At 42.2% G+C, this 13,813-nt stretch overlaps 1 protein-coding gene across 2 annotated transcripts in view; it reads right to left on the bottom strand.

Moving 5' to 3' along the window:
* LOC137431620 (polyunsaturated fatty acid 5-lipoxygenase-like) overlaps positions 1-13,813 on the bottom strand; it is a 97,707-nt gene that overhangs the window by 26,513 nt on the left and 57,381 nt on the right. For both annotated transcript variants that reach the window (XM_078782070.1, XM_068123144.2), the window contains exon 6: positions 3,649-3,755. In XM_078782070.1, coding sequence (XP_078638196.1) covers positions 3,649-3,755 — 107 coding nt within the window. The remainder of the gene's footprint in view (positions 1-3,648; positions 3,756-13,813) is intronic.

The raw sequence follows: 13,813 nt of genomic DNA, 5'->3' as shown, positions 1-13,813 counted from the left end.
CCACCAACTATTATTGAGATTAGCGCCAGTCAAAAGGTCAACTAAGGCCAAATTTCTAAAATTGACAATTTTCATCAGATTAACTTAAACTTTGAAGATGATTTGCATATCAGATCACTGAATCCAACCACTAATTATTTTTGAGGTCAAAAGGATGCTCTACTGAGTGCCATTCTACTTTGTTCTGTTTTGCCAAGTGTTGCTCTATGAGTGATTTTTCATCTGTCTGTCTGTCTGTGTCTGTCTGTCTGTTTGTTACTTGCCGGAAAAGATTCGGGCAAGTATGTTGATCGTTTGGTTTGTCTGTCTGTTTGTCTGTCTGTGGGCAGCACTATGTCTACACCGTTGCACGTAGAATCACCAAACTTTACACACATATTTGTCTTGCCCTAGAATAGACTGTGCCCAATTTTTAACTCTCTCGACCCAAGGCCTCCATTATGACGTCATAATTTGATAATTCGACAAGTACAAAACTTCATCCAATCAAGATGCAATTTCTTGAGCGACATGGCGGCATAAACTGGTGGAGAAAAAAAATAATGATAGGTCCCCCGTCGGTGAAGTGATGTGAGTTGACAAAGTGGAAGACGCAAGGCGGCCATCTTGGATTTTGACGTGGCGACCCAATTTTCAATAGCGTTCTTCCTTATGCATAGATACACCCACACACCAGATTATAAGTTAGTAGTTCGTTTATTTTTCAAGATATTTCGCTCACAATGTTCAGACATACATGGAGGTGGCCATCTTGGATTTTGACGTGGCTACCGAATTTTCAAAAGCGTTCTTCCTTATGCATAGATACACCCACACACCAGATTAGAAGTTAGTACCGTAGTTCGTTTAGTTTTCAAGATATTTCGCTCACAAGGTTCAGACATATATATGATGGCGGCCATCTTGGATTTTGACGTGACGACCCAATTTTCAATAGCGTTATTCCTTATGCCTAGATACACCCACACACCAGATTAGAAGTTGGCACTTCGCTTATTTTTCAAGATATTCCGCTCACAAGGTTCAGAGATACATGGCGGCGGCCATCTTGGATTTTGACGTGGGTTGCACCCACACACCAAATTATAATTCGGTCCTTCACTTACGCATGCACGCACGTATGCACATATGCACGCACGCACGGACAAATGGACGCACGCACGCACGCACGGACTGATGCATGGACGGACGCACACACGGATGGAGGGGAAAACCATAGTCCCCCTTTCGCTCCGCGGTGCGATGGGGGACAAAAATTTTTTATACAGAATGAGGCGCGTATACGGTGAAAATTTCCTGTCAATTGGACCAACGGTTGCAGAGAAAATCATATATATTCTGTGAGGACAAACAGACAGACAAACAAATTAAAAATCGGTCAGCGACCGAGGACTTGCCAGAATGTACTTTTTCATCGGCCATTTTGGACAAATATGGCGGCCGAACCACGTGACCAATGACGTCATCATTATTTGTTTTCTAAACTAATTTATTTCTTGATGATGCTCAAGAAATTTCATCTTGATCAGATGAAGTTTTGTACTTGTCGAATTATGACGTCATAATGGAGGTACCTATGACATCATCATTAACATATTTTATTCCCCATGGAGAGTTCTTTACAATGAGCCATGTCTCAATTTTTTCTATTCAGCACTTTCGGAGATATAGAGGTGCAAAGTTTTTCCGTTTTTCCAATATGGCGGCCGAACCACGTGACCGATGACGTCATCATTATTTTTCTTCTACACCTGTTTATGCCGACATGGCGCTCAAGAAATTGCATCTTGATCGGATGAAGTTTTGTACATGTCGAATTATGACGTCATAATGGAGGCACCAATGACATCATCATTAACATATTTTATTCCCCATGGAGAGTTCTTTACAATGAGCCATGTCTCAATTTTTTATATTCAGCACTTTCGGAGATATATTATGACGTCATAATTTGACAAGTACAAAACTTCATCCGGTCAAGATGAAATTTATTCAGTGTCATCTGGGGATAAATTGGTGGAGAAAAAAAATGATGTCATCAGTCACGTGCTTTGGTTGCCATATTTGTTTTCACACAAAAGCCTTAAAAACCACTAAAAACACATCCTGGCGAGGGCCTGCAATCTCTGATTGCTCTTTCTTGTTCAATATCGTGCCCAAATTTCAACTTCCTAGCTCAAAGGATGGCTGAGATATTACCTGGACAAACAAGAAAACTAATAAAACTAACAGGAAAACAAACCAAGTGAAAACTGTGTACGCCTTTTTGGTGCACGTCATTGCTGGGCTCTGAAGGCCTTAGGCGCCCGGAGATGACGTCGTTCAGCGCTTGGAGATGGAATAGCTAGGGGCGGAGTACAACAAGAAAACAAACAAATGGAGACAACTATTGGGGATGCCTCTTCGTGGTGGTTGAACCTCCCAACGTAAGTCAGGGGCCAAATCTTCCCTATTCTTTCCTGCCGCCCGGATTTGTCAGGGCAGCGCTGTCATGGTCAGAGTGGCGAATCGGTCCCCATGGACCGGACTTTTCCCTCTTGTGTGTGTCTCTGCCTCTGTCTCTTTCTCTCTCCCTCCCTCTCTCTCCCTCCCTCTCTCTCCCTCCCTCTCTCTCCCTCGTTCCCCCTCTCTCTCTCTGTCTCTCTCTCTCTCTCTCTCTCTCTCTCTCCTCCTTGTCCCCTCTCTCTCCCCCTTGTCCCCTCCCTCTCCCTCTCTCTCTCTCCCTTGTCCCCTCTCTCTCTCTCGTCCCCTCTCTCCCTCTCTCTCCCTCTGTCCCTCTCTTCCTCTCTCCCTCTCTCTTATCTCTCTCTTCTTATCTCTTTCTTCTTATCTCTCTCTCTTCTTATCTCTCTCTCTTCCTCTCTCTCTTCCTCTCTCTCTCTCTTACCCTCTCTCTCTTTTACTCTCCCGCGGTCTCTTTCTCTCTCTCTTTCTCTCTCTCTCTCTCTCTCTCTCTCTCTCTCTCTCTCTCTCTCTGGTGTACACCATTCCTAGATGTGGGAGACCTCTGGGTTGCTCCTGGGAGTTCAATCGGCTGTCTCCGTTCCATGGGCTTGATCAAGAGAACTGTCTGGGCTATCCAACAACAACAAACAGAATGAAAACTGAGTATGCCCTTTTGGTGTGCTTAATCGCCGGGCTCCCTTCGGCCAAAATAGTCAATGTCAATGTTCTTATCACTTGTAAGGTCTGATAAGATAGTGCAGAGGTAATGGTGCATTGAGCTTTGTGCTGTCTAATCTGAATGGGATTTTAGACCCGACGATAAACTGTCAGATTGGTGCTTCAGAGGCAGGGCATCACATCACAAAGTATCCCAAACGCTTGGGTCATTTCAAATATCCCTCTCTGGATTTGCACAAATATTTCTTAAGCCCGGTATCTCGTCTTCTAGCATTAGTGGACGTTAACGATCATACGGTGTCTTTTGCTTGCCAAGGGACTGCTTCAGCAGCACCAATACTCTATGAAGATCGTTTGGTATTGTACATCAAAATCAAAATGATAAAATAATAAAATATGCATCTGTATGATTTACACACATAATCTGTTTGGGCCTCTCTAAGGGTGGCTTTTCGTTTCTATCGAAAAGTGGTTGCTATAAACTATATAAGATGTACTTTCTTCTATCTTTGGTGATGGGCATACCACATGCAGGTGTCAGGCTGGGTTTAATGAAGCGACGGATGTCATCAAAGTTGCTCCAACCTGGGTCGTCAACGTCATCGATAATCAGCAACCTCAGCTCAAGTTGGCTGCATCAAGCATGCACAAAACACCAGCTCATCCACAAAAACATTGTACAACCCAATAACACTAACACATTTACCCAAACCAAGTTCATTGAACAAATGTTATCAGAAGAGAGAAACACATGAGAAGGCAACTTTTTTTGTAATATGATGAACAAGTTGTACACAAGTTGTAATATAATGAACTCAAATAGAGTAGCAATGGTCCTGTAGCTCACCTGGCTGGTTGGCAAAAAGTGGAGTGATGAATGGATCAGGGTAAAAATAAGAGCTGGATTTAGAATACACATTTTATGTGCAATCACGTAGTGTTGATATGATGTTCACAATAGTGCAATTCCCTGCTGTCTATGAGCCTTAGTTTTCGAGATATTGCAAACTTCCACTTTGATGATGTCATTTCTGGTTGTGTCAAATTAGTCCAATTTGATAAGGTGCAACTCCAATGTGTCTATAATTCATATTTTTTAAGCTATTGGCCACTTTCTGTATTATGGTGTCGCTAGCGGCCATATTATGTTTCAGATCAGCTTATTTTAATCAAAACATTCCCATAGGTAGTCGAACATATATTTAAGTTTTGCATTGATGGGTTAAGTGGATTTGGAGAATATTAATTTTAAAGGTTTTCCTTTGATCCAATATGGCTGCCAGGCCACGTGACCAATGACGTCATTGTTACCAAATTATATTTCCTACTTGTGGTTTATCACATATGTAAATTTTGCATTGATCAGTTAAGCAGTTTCAGAGAAGACGGTTTTTAAAGGTTTTCGTATGATCCAATATGGCTACCATACTACGTCACTGATGACATCATTGTTAATAAATTATATTTCCCTTGGGTAGTTGATCACAAATTTTAAGTTTTGCATTGATTGGTTACGCATCTTGAGAGAAGAGGATTGTTAAATGTTTTCCTGTAATCCAAAATGGTGGCCAAACTAGATCAAAATTCAAGTACTTTTGGGAATTAGAAAATGGTTAAAACACCTATTAAGCCACAATTAGAAAATGTATCAACCAAATTTGTTATGCACAACATTCAATCATGTACAACTTGATAGCTATCCAAATAAGGCCAAATTTACAAAATTACCAATTTGCTGCTTCCATGGCAACTGTAGTTTATTTGGATATTTCAAGTATCGTGCTATGCATGATATCTTTCTTGTTACTTGCAAAATCGAAGATTTTTCAAGTGTATTGGTCGGTTGTGTTTGTTATTCTGTCTGTTTGTCTGTCTGTCTGTCACTAGCCTACAGGTCACAATTCTAAACCAATCGTCATGAATCTTCACCAAGTTGTAGATGTCGTCACAATTGAGAAGTCTATTGATTTTGAGGTCAAAGGTCTAATATCACCATTTTTCATCCAAATTACTTGAAAATTGTACAGCATTTGTATATCGAGTCACTAAATTGGTAAACCAACTATTTTTTTTAGGTGAAAATGTCAAAGGTCAACTCAAGGTCAAACTTCCAAAATCATCTATTTTCATCTGAAAAACTGTTAATTTTCATCCAATTGACGTTGAAACCTATATAGCAATTGCATAGTGCATCACTGAATTGGGAAACCAACTATTTTAAGGTCAAAGGTCAACTCAAGGTCAAACTTCTAAAATCATCAATTTTCATTTGAAAAATCATCAATTTTAATCCGATTGACCCGAGCTTTGATTTGGATTGTCAATTTTAATGTTAATGAAATGGACAATTTGATGTATCTATGACAACTTTTTTGTGGGGGGGGGGGGGGGGGGTGGATTTTGCAAGTATCATGCTGTGCATGACGTCTTCTTGTTTGTTATTCCGGCAAGTATGTTGGTTGGTTGGTTTGTCTGTCTGTCTGTTTGTGCGCAGTACTACGTCTGCATCATTGCACATAGCATCGCCATACTTTACATACATATTTGCCGTGCCCTGGAATAGACTGTGCCCAATTTTTAACTCTCTAGGCCCACGGTCAAGCTCCAGGTCACCCAAAACGTGAAAATCGTGACCGCAGCGTAAAGCCGGGGTGAGGCGGAGTGATACAGGGGAAGAATTCGACGGTTTAAATGAAGCTGCGATGAGGCGGATTTTCATTGGGACCTTCATCCTGATTTCGTTACCTCCACCACCAAAGGTGAATGAATGAACGAATTAATGATCGTTTTAAGGCCATTTTCCCTGCTAGAGCGGGGGTTAGCCTTGGGGGCCCCATGACAATCATGGTTCCCTGTTTGAGGCAATGTTTTTATGGCCGGATGCCCTTCCTGACGCCAACCCTTGGTCGCCTCTTACGATGCGCAGGGATATGGTGTACCTATTCTAAATCGGGGTACACACCGTGATCATTCATCCCAGCAAGCTGGTACTCAATTTGCCGACCTCAGAAGGATGACGGGCTGAGTCAACCCCCCTGGCATTAATTCAGCGATCGGCCGGGATTCGAACCCAGGATCCTAGGATCCCAAGCCGGCACCCCAACCGCTAAGCCAACACCAGAGTGGCTGCAGGTTATGTTTTCACCCCTGTCTGTTTGTTTGTTTGTTTGTCTGTTTGTTACTTGCCGGAATAGATTCCTGGCGAGGGCGAGGTGGGGTTGTTGGTTGGTTAGTTACTTGCCGGAATAGATTCCAGCAAGTATGTTGGTTGGTTGGTTTGTTACTTGCCGGAATAGATTCGCTGGAATATATTTTGGGTGGTGAGGGGGCTTGAAGCCAGATTTGAATCTTACAGCCGCCATGTTGGTGCTTGCCGTCACTGCGATGCGAAGCGAAAGACGCCTCAGAGCTGTCACATTCACAATCGCTATGTCGTATGTACTCCCGATACGTGTTTCCTCCATTGTAAAAACTAACAAGTCAACAGTCAAAAGGATTTTGAGCCGATAGGTGTTACGGCCTTGGCAAGATCGATGGAGACAGCGATCTGTTAGCTTATACACCGCCCAAATAGCAATGTGGAATTCTCTCATGTAGATATTAAACCCACATCGTTTGAACTTTGGCAGAGGTCATTATTTACTTTTAATGATATTTATATACGAATCAAAAAGAAGATAATTGGTTTTGGGTCGTCCTTTCCACATATCTCGTGAGATTGTGAGTTGGAGAGATGACTGTGATGGCGGGGAGTTGGTTGGCATTCTCTCAAGCAGGGATTCAACGCATGTCCTTGTGTATTATTATTTTGATCCAAAATGGCCGATAAAAAAAGTACATTCCGGCAAGTCCTCGGTCTCTGACCAATTTTTCATTTGTTTGTTTGTCTGTGAGCAGGATATCTCAAAAAGTTATGGACGGATTTGGACGAAATTTGATGGACAGATTTGGCATGTGACAGGGCCGAAATACTTAGATTTGGTGAATATCCGGATCTGGATGAGCGAATATTTTTTACTAGCAAGGTACCCATGCTATGCATGGGTGGGAAGCATGAAGCAAATAAATAATGTGAAAATGGTGAATGGTAAACCATGGAACCAATAAATTCCACATTCCTGTGCCACCTTCAGTCGAACGTCAGACATGGACAGCTGGTTCGTGAATGACTTGGGCAAAAAACGGCAAATGGGAGACGATGAACCAATAAATTCCACATTCTTGTGCTACCTTTAATCGAACATCAGACATGGACAGCAGGTTCGTGAAGGACTTGGGCAAAACACATTCCCAACTGAATGGTTCTATACCCACTACCCAGTCAATGGTGAATTTGCATCTGGCGAATCCGTGAAGGTCATGGTTAGAGAGTAGAAACCCTCACGTCATTTCCTCATTGGTTCACGAGTTATCAAGTGACCACTATATTCGTCATGTGTGTGTGTGTGTGTGTGTCTGTCTGTGTGTGTGTGTGTGTGTGTGTGTGTGTGTGTGTGTGTGTCTGTCCGCAGCATAACTACCCGATGATATCATCTGATCTTGATGAAACTTGGATGGGAGGTTGATATCATTATCTAGTTGTCCTGCTGAGAGTGGGCGTATTGCGCCCATTGTGGGCGGTGCCATGCTCGAAAAAGATGTCTTCGAGTTCAAGCTACATCTTCTCTGAGGGGTTTGGTGGAATCTGACAGGGGTTTTGGTATTTGGTTAGGCCAATGTCATGTGTCTAGCCCCACGGAGATCGGTTTTTCTTTTTTTTTTTCTTTTTTTTTTCATTTCATTTTTCACCGAATTTTCGGTATTGTGTAGCTCACTAACCTCATAACTGATTATACATTATTTTCTATCTCATTTCAAGGTCAGTAACCTTCGTTTTGACATTTCCGGGCCTGGCCTGTCCGGGCCTGTTTCGGTTACAGTGCGTCCTTTGTCTTTGAATACCGCTCGCTCGTGAACCATCGTCGTCTCCTGACTTGTTCAAATTTAAACTCGATATCTCTATTTTCATTCCAAACAGCATTATTCCAATCACACATTAATTATATCCCAAAATATTGTGTTAAATCAAGATTGTATTGAGATATTATCAAACCAGCCCGTTGTCATCATCTGTTCACTTCCGGATTTGGGAGCAGGTCCATATCGAGTCAATTTCAAAATCATAATTTTATTGAGGAACTTATGGAACCTCCTGCCTACCTTACAACATACGCTAGGACCCCAAAACGTTCCACAGAAGGTTTGTTGGGCTAGCCCCAAGACTGAGGGAGTAATTTGGGGATGGACAGACAGACAGACAAACACTCCTGTTTTATAATATAGGTTTTTTTTTTACCTGATTCTTTGCCATTGAGGGATGGGGCTAAAACGATATATCGCAAGATATTCGAAAAAGTTGTGGACAGATTATGACAAAACCTGGTGGATGATTTGGGTAGTTGACAAGAACAAGCCGATTGGATTTTAGCTACGGTCCAGATGCTGATCCCGCCTATCAGTGGATACAAAACGTAAGCTGTTGGAGGTATGCACTCCACCGAGTGCCTTTTTATTTTATTTTAAATTGATTCTTCACCATTAAGAGATGGGACCAAAAACAATATATAGCACAACATCTCAAACAGGACTCTACCAAGTGCCATTCTATTTTTCTTGGCTTCATAGATGTGTCTGATATTGTTGGAATATTGTGTTGCATTAAGGCCGAGAAAAAAATATTTCCGGTCTCTGGTCAGCGCGCGCATCGATTTTGACCCTGCGCGTCAACAATTTTTTTTTCTTCAAATTTCCAACGGTACCTTCAACAGCGCGCGCCTGTTGTTGCCGGGCCGGCCCGCTATCTCGGGAAATACGGGTCTGTGAGGGTCGCCATTGCTATCGACGTTCGCGCACGGTTCTGCTCGACAAAACTTCGTTTAGTTTGTCCAAATCCAACCAGTTGTTCCAAGGATATGAGTAGTTTTGTGTGCCGTGAAGTCATGAATCCAATCGGCTGGATATTGTAATTTATGAAAACGAAGACGTTCTTTGTCGGGTTCGTGTGAAGCAACCAGAAGGCCAAGAGAGCTGCGGGTGGTCTCGTTAGTTAGGCCTGGATCCTATCTCGTTTGTCAAGAATTTGTAGGTGTCTGTGATAATCTGGTGGACTGGGAGAAGAGATCGTGGGAGACCATCGGCCTGTTAGACCACTTGCGCATGCGCAGTATTGACGCGATCGACACATTGGAATGTTTGACGGTACGGCGAGGCGATCTCGAGAACGAAATGGCAGTCTATAATATGCTTGAAGAACTTAATGATTTTCAGAATAAATACATTTTAAAATAACTTAAGCTTGTGTTCATTATATACAAAAAGGCCTACCAGTCCCATTGGCTGTCTTTAATTTCTCTCTGGGCGGCGCCACAGCAGATGAGGAGGACCGCAAGGCATGAGGACACAAAAAACACCTCTATATGTGCAATCCATGCTTTTCAAAAAAGAAAAAGAAAAAAAAAACCGCATCGCCGCATCAATTCTGGAACTTTGGTCTGACCAGAGACCAGCAATATATATTTTTTATTTTAAATTGATTCTTCACCATTAAGAGATGGGACCAAAAACAATATATAGCACGATATCTCAAACAGGACTCTACCAAGTGCCATTCTATTTTTCTTGGCTTCATAGATGTGTCTGATATTGTTGGAATATTGTGTTGCATTAATCCTCATTTATGAACTTAATTGATTAATTTTGTTGATACCGAACCATATTTCTCGACTCGAGGGATTCGACTGGATCAACCTGTGCTGTAACCCTACCTGGCTGTGTGTAATCTTCTGACTGTGCTCCTAGGTGTGAGTTTCACATGAATTGAGTATATGCATACAATGCATGATTCATGGCCATGTGTGGTTAAAATGACGAATATTTGCTGTAATTGCACACAATGTAGGATTCCTGGCCAAGTGTGGTTAATATGACGATTACTTGCTGTAATTCATTTTGTTGCTTATGGTTCGAATTACTAACAAATAGAGGAGAATATGAATTTCCTGAGGCTAAATCAATATCTATAGTGGACCAATGTGGCAACACTTAATCTTTGGGTAGTTTACTCTCTCCCCAGTCTGAAACCTGGTAATGTTGCACTTAAGTGATATATTTAAGCCTAGTCCTAAAATATAGGGAAGGCTTATAGCTGTTGTAGGGATTGTTTTTACAATTAGAGTCCCCAATTCTTAATGGCACCACAGAATTTCTTAGACCTCTAGGAGTACTCAACCACAATATAGAAAATTATTAGTTTTTTTTTTCTTTGCGCGCTCTCAGTTTCCGAGCTGTATCAATTTCCGAGCTGAATAAATTTCCGAACTGTATCTTGGAGGCAGCGGGGACTTTCGGAATGAAATGTTGCATCAATAATGTGAATATAAAGTATGCAGGGTTGACATCTTTTTTGACCTTGACCTATTTTTCAAGGTCATTACCAATTATAGACATTTCAACCTTTATCACCATAACCTGACTGACGTTTGTCTGATTGGAACGAAATTGCTATCTCTAGATAGCATAGAGCAAGGTGCATTTATACTTAATTTACCTCATACCCCTCTGAATTAAAGGTGAAGTTCAAATGGCGGTCTGAAAAAAGTGAGTTTTTTTAACCATCGTTCTATTTTGCAAATGCGGAATCTCAAAGACTGGCCTTTCAATATGTTCTTGCGTCATAAGTGTACCTCCATTTAATTTTATGATGTTGAGCTTGATGGATAGATTGTAGATGTGAACACATTTTCTTAATTTACACTCTATCCTTAAATGTTGGAGGTCAAGGTCAATGGTGGTTCAACAAAAATGGCCATCATTGGATCACAGGCCAAGGGTAAGTCGCAGTTGATCGCCAAGGGAAAGCCGGAGGAGGCTTAAACTTGGAGATCGCTTTGTGAACGCAGATACCTACTTTGACGTTTGTGTTTGTTTTTTTGAGATAATGTTTATTGTTTCTCAATAAACTTTGAGAAAGTTTCTCAATAATTGAGTATTGTTTCTCAATAAATAAGTATATGTAATTTGTTACATTTGATTTATTCATATACAGTCACATGAAAAAGTAAGTACACCCCATGTAAAGTTTTGACTTTTACAACATATTTCAACATACAGCTATTTGATCTTCATTTCAACAATATTGATAGATAAAGGTGATATAATATAACAAATATCATGAAACATTTACATTTTGTAGTCCATTGTATAATTTAAATAAACATAAATGCAAATTTCGCATGTGGAAAAGGTAGGTACACCCCAACATTTATCACTACTTCAAATACCTAAAATTAGAATCAGGTGCTCTAGCTCAGGTGCAAATGATTAGAACATCGTCAGAGAGAGGATCTTGGAGGAACCTGTCTTATTTAAACCTCAGACATTTAGTTTGGTTTGCTCTTTGTTGTTGAAGTGTGCGGCGTCACCATGCCTAGATCAAAAGAGCTCTCTGAGGCCTTCAGAAAGGAGGTTATAGATGCCTACGAGTCTGGGAAGGGATTTAAAAAGATCTCCAAACAATTTGAAATCAATCATTTGACTGTCTGGAAGATCATCTATAAGTGGAGAAGACTCTAAACAACTGCCAACTTGTTCAGGCCAGGCTGCCCCAGCAAGTTCAGCACAAAAGCAGACTGCAAGATGCTGAAAGAAGTCTCTAAGAACCCCAGAATGTCATCACGGGACTGACAGGTAGCTCTTGCCACTGTTGATGTCAAAGTGCACGAGTCTACCATTAGAAAGAGGCTGCCAAATTTGATCTACATGGGAGGTGTGCCAGGAGGCAACCTTTGCTGTCCAGAAAGAACATCAGGGCAAGACTAAAGTTTGCCAATGAACACCGAGGGTAAAGACCAGCACTTCTGGAACAATGTGCTCTGGACAGATGAGTCAAAGGTAGTTGGCCACAGTACCAGAAGACATGTTTGGCGAAAACAAAAGACAGCATTTGACCACAAGAACCTGATACCAACTGCAAAGCATGGTGGTGGAAATATTATGGTTTGGGGCAGCTTTGCTGCATCAGGGCCTGGGCAGCTCAACATCATAGAATCCACTATGTATTCTTCATTGTACCAGAGGGTGCTTGAGGATAATGTGAGGCCATCTGTCGGAGAATTGAAGCTCAACCGAAGGTGGACCTTGCAACATGACAATGACCCTAAACATACCAGTAAATCCACCAAGGAATGGCTGAAAAGAAAGAAATGGAGGGTTCTGGAATGGCCAAGTCAAAGCCCGGATCTAAATCCCATCGAAATGTTGTGGGGGGATTTGAAACGAGCTGTGCATGCAAGATTCCATGCAAGATTCCTTGAGACTTCCGGTCCCTCGAGCGACGGGGCTTGCTTCGATCTCTCCACGGCATCAAAGTTTGAGTGTTTTCCCGTTCGTTTCTTTGTCAAATTTCCGCTGCGTATTTTGTTGTGTATGTGTTATTGTGTGTTTCTATTTGGTTTTGGTTTTGTAGTTTTGCAAATTTGTGTGTAATTAGTCGTTTCTTTGTTCGCGCCTCGTGCGGCCTGGTGTCTCGTGCGGCCTCCTCGTCTCGACTTGTGCCCCGCCCCCTATATCTCGTTTTGCTTCCACCTCTGCTCCTGCTTTCTCAAATCCATGTTCTCACTTAGAGACTTTTCCCAGATTGTTTTTCATGGTTTTGTTTAAATATTTATTTAAATTTTTTTTTTTTTTTTTTTTTTTTTTTTTGTATACAAGATCGAGGCTCGTGAAAGAGCGAACATTAATCACACAGAAAGACAAACCGACACATAAAACATATAACATCGGGAGCGGTAGAAAAGATGGGGAGAGAGGAGGAAGGACACAAACACAACATTTGAGAGCAGGGACCGAGAGACATGGAGACATCGAGAGATCTGTGAGAGGGAGAGGGCATTGGGGGGCGGCATGGGAAGGGGGGGGGGGGTGGGAGAGGTATAAAACATATGGACACTGCCAGGACTTCCAGGAAAGAAGTTGGAATTTCAAACAAGGTGGATCTGGGGTGAATTAGCGGGGGTAGAAAAGATCAAAGTTTTGGATGGGGGAAGATAATAGATGGTGGTGAACAGCTGTTTTAAAGACCTGGAGGGACGAGTGGGATTGAAGGGAGTGAGGGAGTTTGTTCCAGAGGCGGGAGAAAAGAGGAATGAAAGAGTGAAGGTGAGCAGAGAGCCGAGATTTCGGCAGTTTAACCATCAGAGGGTTGCTGGCAGATCTTGTGCGATCTGTAGGAATATTTGGGGAACAGAGCACAGAGAGAGCTGGGGGTGCAAGGCCGGAGAGGAGTCGGTAGAAGACAGAAAGACCATCTACCTGCCTGCGGTGAGTGAGTGAAAGGCCCTCAGAGATAGCTTCATCGCGGGAGATTCCAATAATTCTGAAAGCTTTGGTTTCGACAGCGTGAAGCCGAGCTAGGTGTGAGGCAGGAGCACCGGCCCATAGGGGAGAACAGTATTCCATTGAGCTGCGGATGAAAGCCTTGTATGTGGTGAGGAGGTCAGGTGTGCCGAGGAAGGACTTCGCACGACGGAGGATGCCCAGTCGGCGACTGGCTTTGGAGGCCAGCTTGGAAATGTGGTTTTCCCAAGAAAGATCATGGCAGATAGTGAGACCCAAAAGCTTGAGCGACAGAACTTCTTGGAGAGGATTGTTGAGA

This window comes from Myxine glutinosa, chromosome 7, assembly GCF_964187855.1.
Source record: "Myxine glutinosa chromosome 7, kmMyxGlut1.1, whole genome shotgun sequence".
NCBI classification, from domain to species: domain Eukaryota; kingdom Metazoa; phylum Chordata; class Myxini; order Myxiniformes; family Myxinidae; genus Myxine; species Myxine glutinosa.
This window is presented reverse-complemented; position numbering and strand designations above follow the sequence as displayed.